Source organism: Falco naumanni, chromosome 11 (assembly GCF_017639655.2).
Source record: "Falco naumanni isolate bFalNau1 chromosome 11, bFalNau1.pat, whole genome shotgun sequence".
In the NCBI taxonomy this organism is placed as follows: Eukaryota; Metazoa; Chordata; class Aves; order Falconiformes; family Falconidae; genus Falco; species Falco naumanni.
In genome coordinates this window covers 10,369,301-10,388,793 of record NC_054064.1, presented here as the reverse complement: position 1 = coordinate 10,388,793, position 19,493 = coordinate 10,369,301, and the positions used below count along the sequence as shown (strand labels likewise).

Here is a 19,493-nt window from a genome sequence, read left to right as displayed (position 1 = left end):
AAAACAGATATTTGCAATCTTTCAGAAATTGACTTGGCACTACATTTCTCAAGGAAGCAGCAAGTAACACTGCAATAAAGAAAGCCTAACTGTCCAAAGAGAGCAAGATGTCATCTGTGCTTGCAACCATGGTCTGGATGGCACATAACCAAGTGCAGCTAAAGACATGGATTAAAGGAGCACAAAGGGACAAAAATATACAGAAAAGCCTCTTCTTGGTAACAATTTTTGGTTTTTTTTTTCATTTTAGCATTTTCTCACTGTACTACTTTGCTGTTTTCCACAACTCAGCAGCATTTGGACTTTAAAAGTAAACCTGCTGCTCGTTCTATCAGTTACTCCCCATTTTTGTACGTTTCAAATCAGCAGGTACTTTCGTACAGCCCTCCTAACTGTAGGGCTCAAGCCAGCTTTGTTTAAGAGGAATTAAGTGATTACTTGGTATCTTTTAAATGGCTGAAGCAAGTATTTTGAGATACATTTTAGGCTTACTGTAACCAAGTAAGAACAAACTCTTCTGTCACTGTACCAACAGCCTCCAAGCCTACCTTTACCTACAACCCTGAGCACAATCCCCCAAGTCATCTACAGTTAACAAGTCAGAGAGACAGGAAATAGAAAATGCAGTTTCTCATTTAGACCATGAAACCAGCTTGGTATCCAGAACATTACCTTGCCTGTGCTTTGTAAGATTGTAGTTCTTGTCCTCCATACTCTCTCCCTGCTGACAATATCTCTGGTTACATCCACTTCAGCATCAACAAAACTTCTCTGTTTAAGAGCAGTTATGTCATCATCCAGATCAGTTTTGATAGTGGATCTTTTCTTTGCCATGATTTTTGCTTTGATAGCAGCAATTTTTTCCACTGACATGGCTTCAGACAAGGACCTAAATAAGCAAAAGTAACAAAAGAGACCAAGTAATTGCACAAACAATTCTGAAAGAATTTGTGAATGAGTAACTTCATCCTGATTAGTGTTTATGGCTATGCTACAAATCATAAAATAGTCACCTTACATATACTTGAAGATTACATGAGCTTGGCATTGCTCTTTTGGGCATGAGAATCAAACTTCTGACAAAAGACTCCATCCCAGTATGAGCACAAAAAACATCAAAAAATCCCAGCTATAACAAGCAGAAGTAAAGATTGCAGATGTGAAACATCAGGACTAACACTTCCATTTACAACATCATCCAAATTGCAGCTCCCTGTTATTTCTCGTGGATTACAACTTTGTGCCCAGTCAATTGATCCCTGGCTGCTCTGAGGCTTTCAAAGCATTAATCTAAATTTCAGCTGAGGTGCTGTTATGAGGACCTGGCCAGTTGGAAGATGCATTACCTTTGCAGAGCATGTAGGCCAAACAAACAACAGATGGTAGTAACTTTGTCCACATTAATCTGTGTTTGAGATAGCTCAGTTCAGTCCAAGAGTGCAACATCTTTATCTGTTTGCTTTTAATTGCAAACACAGAATTTGGTTGCCAAACAGTGAGCCCTATTGTTTTGCAGGTGAGCTGAAGAAAAAAAAATAAAAAAGGACTGAATTGCACAGTCCTAACTGTACATACCCAATTCAACTTTACGTGATTTTTTTGTTTAAGATTACACTGAAAAATTAATACAATGAGTACCAGTTGTAAAGTATTCTCCTTTAACAACTAAGCTACTGGAAAGGGAGCTTCTTTTGTGTTGCTGTTGGTGCTTGTCACTGTGGTTACTTTGTTCGAGTTCCAACTCACTGCCTGTAAATGTTATTTGCACTTTTTTTAAAAAAATCAGTCTTTCACATTCAACATTAAAAAAAATAAATCCATAAACACACAACACAAAGTCATTCCTAATAACACTCAGTAATCCCCACTGCATCGTCTCACAACTCCAAAATGAAACTGTGATACACTCAAGCTAGTATCCAGATTATTAGTTTATACAAAACAATGTGCATACTCTGATTTTTTTGATCCTTAGACTGTCTCATTTTAAGTCAGGTCTGACAATCTTTTTTTTTCCTATAGTTTCCTTTTAAGTACACCTACACAAGAGGCAGAGAGAAAGAAGTCATTCAAAATACTTATTTTTCATGTGGTTAGGGTAATTATGGATTCTACAAATGCCTAAACTCTGCTATATTAATCGTTGACAGGCTGTTACATTTAATGCCAGTAAAGGACAGACAAGCATTCATAGTATTGTTTACACTCAAGAGATAAATGTCTCAAGAACGCAGTCAATCAAGTGAAACTACTTAACTGCAAAATCCAGTGCAGACAATTCATACTCCTACACCTTAACTGCAGGAAGCATGACTCCCATTTCACATTATGGGAGCTGACACTCTAAAGAAATTAAGAAGCTACCTTTACTTTCAGACTTCTGAACTCCGGTGTTTGAAAATGAGCTATTAGAGTCTGATATTGTACTAAGCCCGAGATCCTTAGCATCAACAAGATGTTGGAAGAATTTCATTTCCTCTCTGCTTGGCATTGGGAAGATATGTTGCAAGACTCAAAATCAGCTGTCATCCCATGCAAAGTTCTGGATGGATACAACGGAAGAGGAAAGGTGATGGGCGAGTTTTTAAGCACCTGAACACAGATTACTACTTACAGCAATGACAGTGCATTATTCTCTGGTGCTTACTGCCTCTTCGGAGGCAGGCAGCTCACCTCTGTGGAGTCAGAGGCTGTGTTACCCTTTGATCTACTCCTACAATGTTCTCTTCCTTTTGCATACAAGATGTTCCTCAATACAAGATATTTTTTTCTGGAATAGAGATAATCAGCTCCCCCTTGCAGTTCTGCTCATTGTATCCGACTGCTTTAAATAAACATAATGGCAGACTTGGTAGGAGGAAGAGACAACTGTCTGCTCACTTCCGAAAACAAACCAAATCTCACGCAGTGACAGCTGACTTTCCACTCAAGAACAGGAGTCTGATTAGGCATGACGTTCTGCCTCCTCAGACATTACTACTGATAGCACCTAAGGGAGAGAGACTTCCACTGAGAGCTGTTGGACAGAAGTAAAACTGGCTGCCTTGAATAGCAAAAGAATAGTTATCATTCCTTTAATTCAGCATTATCCATAAGAATAATTATTCCTACCTGATCTGCTCTGTTTGCACGATACCTTCTTTATGTCCTTCCAACCGAGCTGCCAACCGCTCCTTGTCAAGACGCACGCACTCTTCATCCTAGCAGTAACAGTAATGTTTAACTGTAACATTTAGTATTTTGTGCATTCTCTTTATAAAAATAAATACAACTAGAATTAAAGCCATGCAGATTCTTTTTCTTTTTTAATACATTTGGAAGGACAATCTACATTTCCAATTAGTTTTGATCTATGCACTAGCATTAATTGTACAACTATTGGAAATTTCCTCTCAAGAGCCACGAAGTATAATTAGAAAAATTACAAGGAAACTAGCATTCCCTCATAAAAAGCCTTGCTCAGAGAACAACTGAGAACAACAGAGAAATCAGAAAACTTACAGCTGGCAAAGAATGCACACATTCAGGTATGTCAATACATATACACACATACATATTCACAGGTAAATTTGTTGGACACTCAGATTTGCCAGATATTTATTTAATCAGTGACATTTTTAAAGAAGAAAAAAAGCTCAGAACTTTTATCTTGACACAAAACTTTTATAAATGGCATTCCTAGTGAATATATTAAAAAAAAAGTCCTGAGTAAGGAAGCATCTAGTAACTCATACCATGTTTGAGACAGACATGTAATTTGAGAAAGCAGCAGAGAGATGTAATTTTATGCCATCTTCTCAGCTTCTAGTACTGCTGCTACCACTTGTGTTTGATCAGTCTTATTCCCCCACAAAACTTAAATCAGCTTCAAGCCTATCCTATCACTAGAAGTCTGTTTGGAAAGGCTGAAGCACAGCAAAACCATGCCCATGTATCAAGAGAGACCTGGAAGCCCTACACGGAGATGATCTCCACATAACTTAAGACATTTTACAGACTCTGAGCTACCGGAGCAGCAAAGAAACAAAAAAGAAGACAGCCATAAGCTCATTAGGCTCATATGCAAAATTCTTGATTCTCCAGATTACGATAGTGAAGATCTACAGTTTCAAACATACTGGCATCACAACCACACAGGATAACGTAGAACAAAAATCTATAGATCACCAAAAGGTCATCTCGCAGCAGTCATCTGCTCGTGTGCCATTAAGAACACATAAAGGTTTTTTTGTTCTTATGCAGTTATAACTAAGCACAAACATGTTGAAATCCAACTTTTTAATAAAGGAATTTATGTATTTTGATAACCCTTCTAAGAAGAAATCTAAAGCCTTAGTACTCTAAGGCTATCTATACAGCCAGATTTATAATACCTCACAGAGGAGACAACTGGATGAACATAGTTTAAAAAAATATATCAGGAAAAACAGTAAGTCAGTTTTTAAAACTAGAGTTAAGTAATACAATGTGTGCAATAACTAGACACATTGCTTCTGTTCAAGAGACACTTGTGAAAATACACTTACATTAATTGATTAAGACAGAGCTTCAGATGATAGTAATCACTGGGAGTTTCATATACTGCTATAAAGGGACTAAAACAGTAGGTAAAACAAAAAAGTATCCATCGATGGGGATAAGACTGGCATTTAAGTTTAATGCCAATTGATGGATGGCAAATAACTGTAACAAGTCATTAAACAGCACTTTTATTCCAATGCCCTAGCTCTTAGCAGACAATTATAATACAACAGGTACTTACAGATACGTGGTCAAGCTTTCCCCTTTCATACTACAACACGTATCTAGCAACTACAATTCCAAGTCTAAATCACAGGCTTCAAATTTAACTCCTTCCAGTTTGTGTTCACACTAACACAAGTGCTGTGTGGACCCAGAGGACAGGTACCGAACTGAACTGCTACAATAACAGATATATACTATAATTTACCACCACCCCCATTTTGTATTGATGACAGTCATTACCTCTATTCTTGGTTTCTTTGCTTCTGCTAATATTTCATCTGCTGCTCTTTTAACTACAAGAAAAAAAGGACATTAAAAATGCAAGATTGTAGTAGAGTTTCATAAAATAAACCTCAGTTATTTTTTAGTTAAACCGTACCTTGAGTGGACCGTTGAAGACCAATTTCAAGTGGAGCACTTCTGTCTATGCTTGAGGAGGTTGCTGTAATCAAACACAACATTTCACTTAAGCACGAAAGATTTGAAAAAGTATTTAAATATGAAAGGAAGGAGGACAACAGACAAATTGCAAGAATGGAAATTCTAACTAGATATTAGGTAGCAAAGACAGTGTCAAACACTGTAACTGCAGATATTCAGAGCCTGATTGAATATGAAGTTAGATCACGTTGCAGTCAGGGTCATTTGGCCCTTCTTTGAAAAGAAGACTGAACCAGATAACCTCCTGAAGTCCCTTCCAATATAAATTAGTCAGTGATTCTATGTATACAACACATAAAAGAAAACAGAGTCAAAGATGATTTCTTTATAACCTGGAATCAAGATCTATTAATTTGTCTAGGTTTTGGAATAAAGACAACCTCCTGGTTGTTTAAAATACATACCTAAAAAATGGTTTACTGCTCATATTACAGAAATAATCTCATGTTCCAGTATTCTTAAAATTCTAAGACCACCTACAAAACAGAGTAACTTACAAAAGTAAGCCATAATTCTCTTTCAGAGAAACCTCTTTTCTCTGACTATTGTTAACAAAATTTTAAAATGATGGAATACTAGGCAAATCTGCCAGGCTGACAAAGCAGTGGTTTGAAATATTTTACTGAAGATTTTAACCCACACACTTATTACATCAAGATCAATGCACTACCAAAAGTTTCCCACAGTCTAGAGAAGAAAAAAATACAAGTTTAAGCATTCTAACACATAACTATTGACCAAAAGATGTTACACACAATAAACAATAATAAAAAAAGTAGCTCACTTCTAAACATGCATGTAGGAATGCAGCTGCTAAAAATGAAGTTCACAACAACAACAACAACAAAATAAAACAAATACTAACTTCATTTGAGAAGTCTGAACACATTCAGTTAAGCTGCAAATTGACCACCATTAACCATCCTTCCCCTCCTTCCCCTCATTTGTGCCATAAATATGAAGCAACAGAGTGCACTAAGTGTCTAAATTTAAAAAAAGCATCACTCACATGTTTCTCCATTTAAGTATGCAAGCAAGTCTTTCCTATCAGGTCTTCTTACCACAGGAATGTTTTCAGTCTGAAAAAACAGCAAACTTGACATTAAACCATTATTCCCTCAGAAAGTCTCTTGCTCAACATTTTCCACTTTTATTGAAAACTACTCAATTCACACAAATACAGCAACACATGTCCTGCCTCCCAAGAAAGCATAACCATCAAGCTTAAAAATGCAATTACTTCCTAGACATTGTTCAGCTACACAAAACAAAACATGTTTTCTGCAATAAAACTGAAAGAGAGGACAGTCATTTTCCTCCATCACATCAAAACTTGCAAATAAGATTAAGAACCGCCTTTTAACATATGTGCTTCTCTGCCAGGAGTCAGTGCTGGTACACAGAAATCTAGTATTTCAATTTTGTTGTTCCAATTATGTATAACACGCAGCACTGCTATATCAGGTAACCGTGTGGCATGGAGGAAGATGAAGCACAGGCTCATAAAAAGCAGTCAAATGGAAATCAAAAAACACACTCTTTCAGAGTTTCCCTATTTTTATTTGTAGAGCTTATTCAATACATTCTTTAATTAGATTACATACTTCTGATTCTGCTGCAAAGCTACCCTGCTGTATTTTTCTCTGTTTTGTAGCTGCTTGCAATCTCAGCCACTAAAGGATCATCAAGATTGGGATCACACAGAGAACAGATGGACAAAAATACTTTTGAAATAGTGCTGGAGACAACTGTGACTGTAGTGTCAAAAGAAACGCTGCCATTACTGTTAATATTTGGGTGACAGACTCTTCCTCTAAATGCAACCTGGTGGTTTGAAGGGATAATCTGTTAGGAAGTGAATTGTCAAGAAAAATATTCCACCTTGATAGGGAGTGTCATTTGATGTCTATGTAGGCATGTTCCTTTTCAAACACACACGCACTTTGTTGTGTATCTTTTCTCCTTTCCCCAGCCAAATTCATACACTGAAATGTTACTGTCATTCCCTGAAAATAACTAAGTACTTATTACTTAACACAAACAAAACAAAATAAAATATGGTCTACTTACTGCAGCACGGCGGACATAGACAGGATGCGAAAGGTGCACATTATTGAGCAGGAACAAGATAGAATCCAAAGTGTAGTATTCCCTGGGCTGGCCCTCTTTCCCTGTCCTGTAAAATCATGAAAGAAAGATTTTAACATTTAACATCTCCGTCTCTGTCTCATGCACACACTTTTGTAGCAAAGTTCTCTTTTCTCTCCAGATGAGAGTTCAAAAAGCAAGCAGTAATATTATTATCAGGCTATTGCCAAACTAGTGAACTATCAGTTGTGTTAACAAATATGAGAGAGGGATATTTATTCTTCCAGCCTCTTTACTGAACAAATTATAAAAACTGTCCAAAATAAGAGCTGGAAGGGTTGTAAAATATACAAGCAGCAAGACTCGGGAAACTTTAAGAACACATTCTCCCATATCTCAAACATTTATTCTGATTAGCCAAGGAAAAGTCCACCTTATCTGGGACAGCTAGAGGAACGTAACAGAAATGCAACTGAAAAAAAAAAAAGGTATTATGATGTACTCTAAAGGTATAATGGGTCAGAATTTTCACCACTAGAGAAAGCACAGTAAAGAATTTGGAATACATAAATTCCATGAAGTCTAGAGAGTAAAAAGTTCAAAATGGTACCAAAAGGTCAAGATAAGGAGTGAGCAGAAAGTAATTGCACACAGAACTAGCAAAACCAAAGTGGACTACAAAATCACAATGGGAATACTGAAGTCAGATCACTTCAGAGCAACACGACAGCATCAAGTTACACCTCAACTTCAAAACAACCTGTTTGAAGAAGATGCCTTTTAAGTCTAAAAAGGAACGTGCTCTGTGTAAGAATTAAAAAAAGAGAACCACTAACAAAAAACAAGGCCCAACAAAACCCAGAGTTTTAGCTTGGTTCCACGTGCTTTGAACTTGATTCCCCCCTCACGCAGGTCCACACCTTCATGCTGTCACCACACAATTCTGTAGAGGAAGCAATGCCTGTTCCAGTTTCAAAACAAAGCCTGCTCCCCAAATACTTCATCCTCTCTGAGAAACTGACCTTTCCATCAGTTTCACAGCCCTCAGGAAATCAAGGAGACCAGGGATTCCACGGCGCAGGCTTGGGACCTGCCAGACCCAGCTCCAAGCAGGACAGGGCTCCTCCACACTGCCCAGCTCCCATCCCCAATCAGCCAGCTCACCTCAAAGCCTGAGGAAGATGATCCACCAAACAACCAGGCCAAAACTGTAAAACTTAAGACTGGCACAGAATTCTAATGAAACCAGAGAAGGAAGAAAGACTTCCATTAAAACCATAAGAAGGAGTTTTCCTTCCAAGTGCAGCAGCTTTACTAATGGGTTACCATCAGTATCGAAACACACATCACGAAAGTGCCAGCCACACTGGGGGAAGGGAGAGGAAATAACAAAAAAAAAACACTTTGACCCTAAAAGAGCTACACAAACAGCAACTAAACACAACAGCAGTACGTCTGTTTTCTCCATACTGCAGATATAATGCCAGTACCGCTTTTTGTGCAATTACTTTCCTAAATTTATCTAGATTTAAAGTGTCCAGTAATCTGTTCAGAACTCATCACTAGCAGTAAGGCTGAAAACATTACTTTCACAATGATGCCTAAGAAAACCAATACACGAATAACATGCAGAAAAAAGTGATTGAAAATACAGTGAGAAGAAGAGGAAAAAGAATCTTTCTATCCCCGTTCCTTCCTTCCGAAAACTTAGCCTGCATGATCTGCAGGTGCACATGACATTTTGTTGCTGAAGAGGAAAGGTAAGACACATAGTATCTGTCAACTGCTAAAAAGCCAACAGTTGGTTTCACCATTAGGGCCAACAGACCTGGATTCCTCAGCAAAGAAGTGTTTGCGCACTTCCCTGTTTCGCTGCTGGTATCTAAACATGTTCAGAGCACTGGTAGAAACAAAAGCTTCCTCGGTATAGACTTGGCTCTGAAGTCTATGTCACATGATACAGTTGCCACTTCATTTTAAAACAAACATTTTAGATTACCTCACTTCAGAATAACTCATTATTTCTTTGAAGTGCGCCATACCCATTGAACATTGCATAAAAAGTCCAGGTCGTCATCTACTCAGGTTTTTAGCAATATTTAGCAATAAATTGCATCATTTGGAAAACAAGTACTGAAGGGTTATTTATTAATTTGAAAATACAGTATTATACAGCCACAGGCATTGCCAAAGCTCGGCAGGGCACAGCTGGTACTTCATCACTTAAAACCACACACACAAAAAATCCCCATGCTCATTATGGGTCTAAGAAGATGTTTTATTAGGGGGGCGAGATATTGCACTTTAAAGGGACAGTATCAGACAGACAACCAGCTGTACGCAAGGAGAAAATCTAAGTCTAAACTGACATTTCAGCACCAGTTTGTATTCCTTCCAGGTTTTCCAGACAGAAAGAACCTTCTCAGAGAACCAAAAGCAAGCTGATCTGAAGGTAACTCACTTCATTCAATTTACAATTGTTTCTTATTTCCCATGTTTAGCAATGACACTGATTACTGAAAGAAAAAAATCAAAATCTTAAGATTCAACCTTAAAAAGTCCAGTACTTGTATTTTTTCTGTAATGTTTATTAAAAACTATATCTCTTATGAAAAAACCCACAAACCTACAGCTTAAAAAAATTTACATAATGCAAGAAAGAAAGTTCCACCTGCTTGCTTTTAACACCAGAAATTTATTTCCTGCTCATCCATTCACCCTCAAACTGTGGGTGCCAGGAGTTTATTCATTTTTAACTGCTTTATTTTCTCTTTCGTGTTTCAAAGCATGAAATTTTACGGAGGTACTAAAGGCCTGTGTCTCATCCACAAAAGAAAGCAGTAATCTTTATAAATACAAGACTAGGCATGCAGAGTATCACACAAATTACAATACCCATGACCAGCTGCTCACTGTTTAAAAACTTCTCAGCTGTGCATACAAACCCTCTGCTGGGTAAACAAAGCAAGTTAGTTTCTCTGTTAGATTGGTTCCTTCCTTTGGTTTAGAAATAGATTCTACAATCACTCTTAAGGGGCCACAGATCAGCCCTTAGCTCAAAGCACACAAAACAATCTTAGACGATCTAGCCTTCCTCATGTGCCAGCAGGGGTATTCATATAATTATTACCTGGAAACTAACCTGGATCAAAATTAATTTCTGCTTTCCCCACCCCGGGTTACTTTTAACTTGGCTTAGTTCCTCAGACCGATTCATTGTTTGGCTGACACTTGTGCTAGCACAGAGAGAAGGCAGTGCAGGGCAGCGCTGCCAACTTCTGCCAGCCTGGCTGCTCAAGGAGCCACAGTGTTAAATGTCTAGTGGGACTACTTCTAATTCTAGCAGGGACGGAATGCCACCACCACGGCTGCTCGGACTTGCATTACTCTCTCCAGACTGGCAGCAGAGATGCAGTCACAGCAACCGTGCTGTGGACATCTAAAATGAAAGACAAGATTTGCTTCACAAAAAACTAAGCCACTAACAACTGCTCAGTGCAAGCACAGTTTGGATCCTGCAAAGTGACCTGAATAAAAAAAGTTTTCGAATCTTAAGTTTTTAAAATTGTTTCTCAAAGTCCCTACATAAGTCTGGCAATTACTTAAATTAACAGATCCTAAACTGTGGTGCCAAAGCTACTGGCCTTGGCTTGCAGAACTGGTCTCATTTTTACAGTGTCTTCAATGTAAAGACTAGACATCTATAACTCCACCAGGGTTCACAAGAAATCTTGTGAACTGACAGCAGTCTGACGCTGCAAAAAGTTCAGAAGCCACTGGTCTAAACCAAGATTTACTAACTTCAAACCAACCAATCCACACCCTCCAAATCCTACAACACGTTTATCACAAGGATTGAGGACACAATCAGCCATTACAAGGTTACTGCTGCTGCTCTGTCTAGCGTCTTCTGTTCACACAGCTCCTTCTTGACAATGAAGATAAAGCTGCCTGAATGTACATAATGAAGTTTTCATCTCCAGCTGCTGTCTTTTTGTACTTTGTTCACAATTTCTAGGCCTAATTCAAGGTCTCTGAGGCAGTAGCAGAGTTAGGGTGGCGCATCAGTTTCTCAGTTCCCTACAGAAGAGCAATGAAAACTGTGTCTACTTAACGGTTACTTGTTACTGCTCGGGAAAAGAAACTTGTAGCAAGGAAACCACTGCAATTCTCTATGCAGTTGCTCAGCAAAAATAGAACTAAGAATTTTCAAGAACTTCAGAACTTAACTGTCTATCCAAGTATTTTCCTTCCGCTTCAGTCTAGCCACCAGTATCCCCCACTTCTGCCAGGCAGAGCAAATACATCCCAAATTGGTTTCTGAAAGCTTAGAATAGGTAATGAAATAGCATATTTCTAGTTTTAAAAAGAGTGCAAAGTAAAGCCAGTTAAAAAAAAAAAAATCTGTCTACAAGTCCGCAAACACAGGTTTCTTTCCTTTCTCTCTCAAACTAGAAATAAGGACATTGGATCAATACTAATATTCATATCATAACTATAAAAGCTTTTTAAAAAAAAAGCCATCCCTGGTCATAGACTGAACTACAAGGGGGTTTCTGACAAACCTGCTGGTTCTCCTGTTTTTCCATCCAGCTTCACAGGATAACGTACTGGCTTTGATCAGTTCCTGAAACGTTCTCTATCTGATACTTAACAATAAGCAATTTTCTTCTCTTGAATTTAAAAGAGATTCATTGAAATCCTTCTAGTCAGGACATTAAAAGCAAGCAGCTCCTAAATTCAGATGAAAGAACTCCCTTGTGTCACAAGCAATACACACTGTACCAGAAAAATCAACAGGTACAAAACCTCATTTTCTGAAGGTTTTCTGAAAATAAGCACTGCACCTTTTCTAAAAAATCTTTCACGCAACAGGAACGCTATCCCTTCTTGTTTACAGCAATAAGGACAACTCGGCGGCTGCCAGCGCTCGGGCCGGGAGCGGGCTGAGGGGCCCGGCACAGGTCCGCACGGCCCCAGATCGCCACAGCGGGACGCCGCTGCGGGCCTCGCTGGCTTCCCCGCAGCCGGACAAAGCTCCCGGGGCAGAGCAGCAGCCCGGCTGAAGGCAGGCACTAAGTACGTGCCGCCCGTTTTCGCCCAACCCCCCGAAAAACTTGGAGGCGCCGCCTGCCGCCATCTCCCCGCCGCAGCCCGCACAGCCGCCCCGCCGCCTCCCCTCGGGCCGCAACGACAGGCCTCGTCCCGGCCCCGTGGTCCCGCCGGCCCAGGGCAGGGCCGCCGGCCGGGCTCCGGGGGCCCTCCCGGAGGAGCCGCCAGCCCTTCGTGCCCGGCCGGGAGCGCAGAGGAGGCAGGCCCGGCCCGAGGCGAGCCCGCCCGGACAGCCGCTCCGCCGGGACCCCCGCGCCGGGGCGGAGAGGCGGCGGCTGGCGCCGCCGAGAGGCCCCGCGGGAGGCGGCGGCCAGGCCGGGCCTCGCTCCCCGCAGCGGGCCGCCGGGGCCCCCCGGGCGCTCCCCCGCAACTTCGGGGCAACTTCTCCCCGCGCCCCCCCGGCCGTCCCCTCCCCCGGCCGGCGGCCGCCCGCCCCGGCCCCGCCGCTCACCCCCAGATGACATAGTTGGTCTTGACGTTCTTGGGCCAGGAGAACTCGCCGAAAATCACCTCGTCGCCCTTCACCACGATCTCCTTCTTCTGCGTGTTGTACTGCCGCAGCACGCTCAGCACGTCCGCCATCTTCGCTCCGGAGCCGCCGGCCGCCGCCGCTCCGCTCCGGCCCCTCCGCCAGCCGCGCCAGGACCCCGCCGCCAGGCCCCGGGCTGCCCGTCGCGAACGCCTGAGCACCGCCACCCGCGCCACCGCCTACAGGGGGCGACGCCGAACCCGTCGCCATGGAGCCGCGCGGCCCCGCCCTCCGGCCGCCAGCTCCCGCGGCGCGCGCTCCCGGGGCGGCTCGGCCTGGCGACGGGCCCCGTCCCGCTGCCCACCGGCCGGGCCCGGCTGTGGCCGGCGCAGGAGGTGCCGCGTCCCGGCTGAGGGGCTTTTCACCGGGGCCGCCGGAGCCCCCTCCCGCCCGTAGCAGCACGGGGCAAGGGCTCCCCAAAGAGCCCCGCACGCTGTGCAGGGGGAAGAAAATCTGCTGGGGCCTGGCTGTGAATGGGGAAAAGGAGAAAAAAAAAAAAAAAAAAAGGCTGAAAAACCAAACACAAAAATCTCTGCTTCATCAATCACAAAGATGCGGTTTGATTCTGAGAAGAATCAGCCGTCAAAATCGGCGGCAGCACAAGTAACTGGGAAGGGTTTCTTGGTTCCGCAGCTGGAGCAGCAGCAGCAGCAGGGCCGGGGCACAGGCCGCACTGCCCGGGCGCAGGCCGCACTGCCCGGCCTCACCGCGCTCTCCCGCTGTCCCGGGTCAAGCCCTGCTGCTCCACCACACAAACAGTGCAGGCGAAGCGCTTGCCCGCTGAGCCCTGCTGGCATCCCCCGTGGAACACCAGTTCCTGCGATTTCAGGCCTGGCAGAAAGCCCTCGCGATGGCTCGTTCTAATCTTTGGTGCTCAAAGTTGTCTTAACGCTTTTCAAGGCTGGCAGAAAATGCCATCCCATTTTAAATCTGCAACAGGTAAAATCGCACCATTTTTCTTCCCATATGTAGCACATACTAAGACCAACAACACAGATCAAAAGCCAACAGTTTATACAATCTCCTGTTGTGAGATGTTGGTGGTACCACCACTCATATCAGAGCTACGCAGCACACTGAGTATCGCAGGTATATTTATAACATTTCACATATAGTGTCAAAATAGTCTAAATACACAAACATACTACAACACATGACATATTATACCAATCACTCACAGTATTTATTTTTCAATTGCTATTATTCGTTAGGAGACGAAACCATAATGAATTAACAGAATACTATTTGCCAGGCTGGAGCTGGAACAACTGCTGGACCTACAGCTGATAAAAAATTGAAGCAGAACTTGAAACGCTTCCAATGGGCCAAGAGCTGGTTTTACATCTCATCCAAAAAGCCCCGCTGCATCACCTAAACCAACGTTGCCCCTTAGGCAACACATCCCATACATCTGCAAGAATACAAATGATACTTTCTTCAGCAAGTTACAAAGTAACGTTATGTTACAAGACACAGAAAAAATTCATTTTAAGCTATGCTGTGGTGTGTGCTCAGTAAGCAGCAAATGAAGCAGCACGTCGTCAGATGCAACAGGGTTTATTTTCATGTTTCAAGAAAATGTTGCAGTTTGGGCTTGCTTTTTTCATTTAAGGATGCCCTCATTATAAGTTCCTATTGCGAGTTTACAAAATATTTCCCACAGATTGGCTTTGGGGAACACAGTGAGATTATTAACCATTATTTTTATCACCAGATCAGGACTTGATAAGAGATGTCAGAGCAACAATTTTCACATGGCATTAGGTACTGTTTTCAGTTTTGTTTGTCAGTTTTGTCACCGATTAGGCTGGAAAATCATTACCTGAAATGAGAAAGCATGTTACCATTCAGTAAGATGGAAGTATATCGCATAGGTGCAATCTTTCGATTGCATTTTATGACAGGTTTACACAGAGCTGTAGCCTGACAGGTTATACCGATGATTTGTCTGACATGAAAAACAAATTGTAAAACAAGGTTTGGCAATTTTACATCATAGGTAACTCCATTACGATTAATAACATCAGGAAAGATTGTTAAGTCTTATAATGCAGGAGGAGTGAGACATTCTGTGTCTGAATACGCTGTGTTCATTTTTATACGCACATGGACAAGACCAAGTCAGCACGCGTTAGCTGATTTCCCCGCACTGTTTTCTAAACCGTGGAACTGGCTACAGAGCAGTGATCCAGGGCACCGCTCTGCACCCCTGCCCAGCAAAGAGGGGCAGAGAGGGTTCTGCAGTGCTGAAACTGCCATCTAGGTCCCCGCCGGGAGACTGAGAGGTTATCGAGCAGCTACGCTGGACCAGGGACACGGCTCGGTGACACCAGGTGTGTGGCAGGGGTACGGGTGTGCCAGCCCCCGCAGCGAGCTCGGGCGGGGGGGGGGCGCGGAACGCGCTTCCCGGGCGGGCCGAGGCGAGAAAACCCCAGCACGCTCGCACGAAGTAAAACCTCCCGGCACGTTAATCCTTTAGGACGAGGGAATGGATTTTCCGGGAGTCACTAGAACCGTCCCACGTGTTCCGGGGTCGGCGAAACACCCAGCGAGCGTGAGTGCCCGCTGCCGGCACCCGCCGCGCCCGAGCGGTCCCGCCCGCCGGGAGCAGGCACAGCCAGACAGGCCGCGGCAGCAGCGCGCCGAGCCTCACACCTGGCGGGGCGCAGGCCCCGCCGACACCTTTAGCACCGGGGTCCCCCCCGCAGCAGTGCTGCCGGGCGCCGCTGCCGCCCCGCCGGGCCGGGCCGGGCCGCTCCCCGCTCCCCGCTCCGGCCACCGGGCGCGCGGCGGGCAGCCCGCGGGGGCGGGGCCGGGGCCTGCGGCCGTGCCGGACCGCCGTGAGGACTGCGGCGGCGCCCCGCCCCTTCCTGCCGGCGCCATGGCCCTGCAGGGGGCGCTGCGGCGGGCGGCGGCGCTGGCGCTGGGGCGGCGCGGGGGGCCCGGCCGGTGGGTGCGGCGGCGGGGACCGGGCTGCTTTCGCCTTCGTGCCCTGGGGGCGCGGGGCCGGGGAGCGGCGCGGCGCGACAGGGGCCGCCCGGGGTGGGGTGGGGAGCCCGGCGGGCCGTGCAGGCCGCGGAGTAGCACGGCGGCGGACCCCGCTGCTGCGCTGGAAGCCAGCGTGGCCCCTTCTGGTAGAGCTTCTGTTAGGGCCGCGCTGGGACGCTGGGCCCGGACCGGTGTGGGATTTAACGCTTGATTAGAAGAAAAAAAAAAAAAAAAAAAAAAAAGGTGTATTTTGCTTGTGAAGGCGGCCGTTTTGGTTACTGCGGCCTGCAGCGTCTCTCTCTATGCTCGTCATCCTGCAGGCATGTCAGAACCGCTGCGGCTGGGGGTATTGGGGCTGAAGTGAGTTTACGTGTAATGGAGAAATGACATTAAATGTTTAACTGACACAGGATAAAGCCAACCTTTATTTTGTGAACTGTAAACCGTGTCATTTGTTTGAAAGCTCAAATATCTGACATTGATTTCTTTTTAGTTTTAGAATGGGGAACAGTCTGCCTGCTTCTGTAGGATTGTCTCATGATGCTGCTGTCAATCACATACAGGTAACTGTTTACACAATATTTGTTTTCAACATGTTTAAAAGCCACAGTTACTTAAAAGCTGTATATACAAAGAAATTCTGCAAAGAGTTCTGCACGTTGGACCTGGTTCTTACCTTTACCATGTGATAGTGGCAGCATTGTTTACCCCCAGCCCTGGAAGTTGATCTTCCCAGGTTGTGCCATGTTAGGTTTTTTCAGACCTGTATTCAAAATTTAGTACTGCTGTCAATATTGGGAATTAAACCTTGTAAAATGACGTATATCAAGTAAAGTAAATATTTGAAAAGTAAGTTGGTATTTAAAACAAATTTACCAAACAGCCTGAAATTGCCTTGAATTTACAGTAAAGTAATAGGAGCATTTCTTTTTCGTGTTCAGAACCCCTTTTTGTCACTCTGCTTGCCACCGGCACGTCCCATTTGCCTTACGGACCCAGAAAGCCGTACTAAATACTTCAAGGAGAATGCCGCTTGTCTGGCAGGCCGTAGGTCTGTGGCTGCAGAGCAAAAGAGGGCTCGGGGTTGGCACCGTTGCGTGGCTGTCATACCATGTGCTCCACCGTCATTCCACTCACTTTTGGAGTAAAGCGCAGGTCACACGGCTTCGTGGGTGCCAGCAGTGCTTCTGGTAGAGATTGTCGGTGCCAGCTTGCCTCTGTTTCTCTGCTCCCACAAGACCATAACATTCCTGAAAGTTAGATATTAAGTTTTAACCGATTCCAGGTGTTCTATTCAAAGAGTAGAGTATACCTTTTGCTGAAACCTTTTAAAAGCTTAAGCAGAATGGGAGAAGTCACCGTCTTCCATGTAGTTCTGCCTACTGCACTTGTGTGCGGATGCTCTTTGGGATCTGGTCAAGTGCAGCTGCACTTTTTGAGGCCGAGAGCCTGACTTTCTTGGTGGTTGCGTACAAAGCAGTTTCTATTCTGATGTGAAAGTATGGGATGCATTCCTAAAGGAGCTGCTAGGCCACGATAGAGGTCTTCAGAACAAACCTGAGGTATGTTTTGCACCCACCATTCAGGTGATGGTATCTTCTTGACAGATACCTTGATAGAATTCATTGCTGTCTGCTCCTTGTTTTTAAAAAATAGTTCATTCCTTGCCTTAAGATTCTTGTGGCTGTACAATAGAAACAGGGAAAACTTACAAGCTTTTCATTTGGTCTTAAAAAAAATGAGAATTAAGTATGGTGTTTTGGAAGAGCCTTCGAAAGTCACCAGCTATTGCTGTAGCACAGCTGGGAACTCCTCAGTTGTCCCTGTTAAAAAGTACCTCAGAACGCCCTTTACAAAGAGTAATTTTCCTGTATTTGTTACCATGATAGCAGAATTTTAACTTCTGTGCAGTGTAACTTGTATATTTGTTTTCATGGCTGTTCGATACTGTTAAAATACGCTGACTTAAAAACAAAGCACACTGACTGGAATGCTTTTGAACATACAGGACATGATTTCAGCAAACTGTGTGGTGATTTTCTCTAAATCAACATGCCCCTACTGCAAAATGGCAAAAAACCTTTTTGAGAGTATAAATGTGAATTATACAGCTGTAGAACTGGACATGAATACAAATGGAAGTCAGCTCCAGGACATTCTTGAACAGATGACTGGTGGCAGAACAGTAAGTATATTTTCTTACAGGTAACAAGCAAACTAAGAACTTACGCTTCATGGGTTATGACCATATCAAGCTCTTCATTTTTTTGAGGCATGTAAACTTGGGATACAAGCTCCTAAATTAAAGGCAAGGTACTGCAGAAGGGTTCTGTGCCATCTCTTTCTCTTGAGACACTCTGGCTATCCCTCTGAGGTGATCTTTTCCATACTGCCACTAAGATAAAGTCTGTTTTCATTTGTAGAGGTATATTTAATCCATTGTGTTTAACACATCTTGTAATTTCTTAATTTTATAGTTTCACTTGACTCTATTTTAGTTTATTACAATCTCTGCTACAGTGACTTTATCCCGCTTTTAAGGGGCATGCAAACAAATTTTCCCATCTCTAAATATTGTGGAAATGTATGAATTATGTATGTATATTTAGTATCACTGCACAAGAACATAACTGGTGTGTGTATACTAAAGTCCCTGTGGGCTTGCTTAGATTTTTATCCTTTTTCCAAGGAGTAACTAATGCAATTTTCATTTTCTTGGTAGGTCCCAAGAGTGTTTGTCAACGGGACTTTTGTTGGAGGTGCTACAGATACTCAGAGGCTTCATGAGGAAGGCAAACTGCTTCCATTAGTTCACCAATGTCAAGAGAAAAGAAAATCCTGAACAGCTATCTAGCTTAGCTTAGTCTTCCTTTGTATAAACAGAATTTTCCAAACAAATTTAAAGATGACAAACATACACTGCATCAGCTGGACTCAACAACTTCAAATTACAGATTTCGGAATTGGAGATCGCTGTCCGACACTGGCTTGACAGACTCGGCCAATCACTTGGTGTCCTTGCCTCAGCTTCGCCACACCCAGATCGGTGGGGAAAAAAATGTTGTGTAACTCTCGGGGCTCTCAGTGTGAGATGGCAATAAAATGACATCACTATTACATCCTGATACTATGCTTCCAAGAAGTATAGACAAGGAGAACAATCCTGTATTTTTTTTTGCTGCAAATTACTGGTTTTGTTCCAGAAAGTTTGTTTGTACAATAAATAGTCAGTTTAATGGTTCCTTTAAATTTAACTCTTCTTGGAATGTCAAACTGTAATCATGAAGATCAAGTATGAAGCAAAACAAGTTTGTAGTGATACTGCTGTGTGCATGTCCACGTCCCTTAGCTTTCAGTGTCTTATCACCTTGCTACCAAACTGTATGTCCACTTGCTACAGAAAATGGAATAAAGATTCTTGCAGCTTTCAAGAGGTAGTCAGTTGCTTTCATCTGTACTCTGCACTCCCAAGCGCCAGTCTATACAGTGTCACTCGGGAATATCCTCCTAGGGGAGCCAGACAGCTCTGTTACCAAACGATGTAGCTACAGACTATGTTATGATCAATCCAGCATTATTATGAAATTTA

The 19,493-nt window shown here is 43.3% G+C and overlaps 2 protein-coding genes and 1 pseudogene across 4 annotated transcripts in view; 1 reads left to right on the top strand and 2 right to left on the bottom strand.

The window, feature by feature from the left end:
- The window catches only part of CDC73 (cell division cycle 73), a 111,501-nt gene extending 98,467 nt beyond the window's left edge, over positions 1-13,034 (bottom strand). The window contains exons 1-7 of the mRNA XM_040610138.1: positions 12,839-13,034; positions 7,258-7,363; positions 6,197-6,266; positions 5,126-5,188; positions 4,987-5,039; positions 3,112-3,200; positions 673-889 (exon numbers count right to left, since the gene is read on the bottom strand). Coding sequence (XP_040466072.1) covers positions 673-889; positions 3,112-3,200; positions 4,987-5,039; positions 5,126-5,188; positions 6,197-6,266; positions 7,258-7,363; positions 12,839-12,969 — 729 coding nt within the window. The 5' untranslated portion in view covers positions 12,970-13,034. The remainder of the gene's footprint in view (positions 1-672; positions 890-3,111; positions 3,201-4,986; positions 5,040-5,125; positions 5,189-6,196; positions 6,267-7,257; positions 7,364-12,838) is intronic.
- LOC121095442 lies at positions 6,779-7,190 on the bottom strand (annotated as a pseudogene).
- Positions 13,035-15,771: 2,737 nt separating the features above from the next.
- GLRX2 (glutaredoxin 2) lies at positions 15,772-19,335 on the top strand. 3 transcript variants are annotated; one of them, XM_040610143.1, is made up of 4 exons: positions 15,772-15,865; positions 16,398-16,467; positions 17,913-18,089; positions 18,627-19,335. In XM_040610143.1, the coding sequence occupies exons 1-4, from the start codon at positions 15,798-15,800 to the stop codon at positions 18,744-18,746; spliced, it is 435 nt and encodes a 144-aa protein (XP_040466077.1). In that variant the 5' UTR covers positions 15,772-15,797; the 3' UTR covers positions 18,747-19,335. The 3 variants fall into 3 exon arrangements, with proteins under 3 accessions (XP_040466077.1, XP_040466079.1, XP_040466078.1); XM_040610145.1 differs by lacking the exon at positions 15,772-15,865 and adding an exon at positions 16,090-16,095; XM_040610144.1 differs by lacking the exon at positions 15,772-15,865 and adding an exon at positions 16,142-16,264.
- Positions 19,336-19,493: the final 158 nt, after the last annotated feature.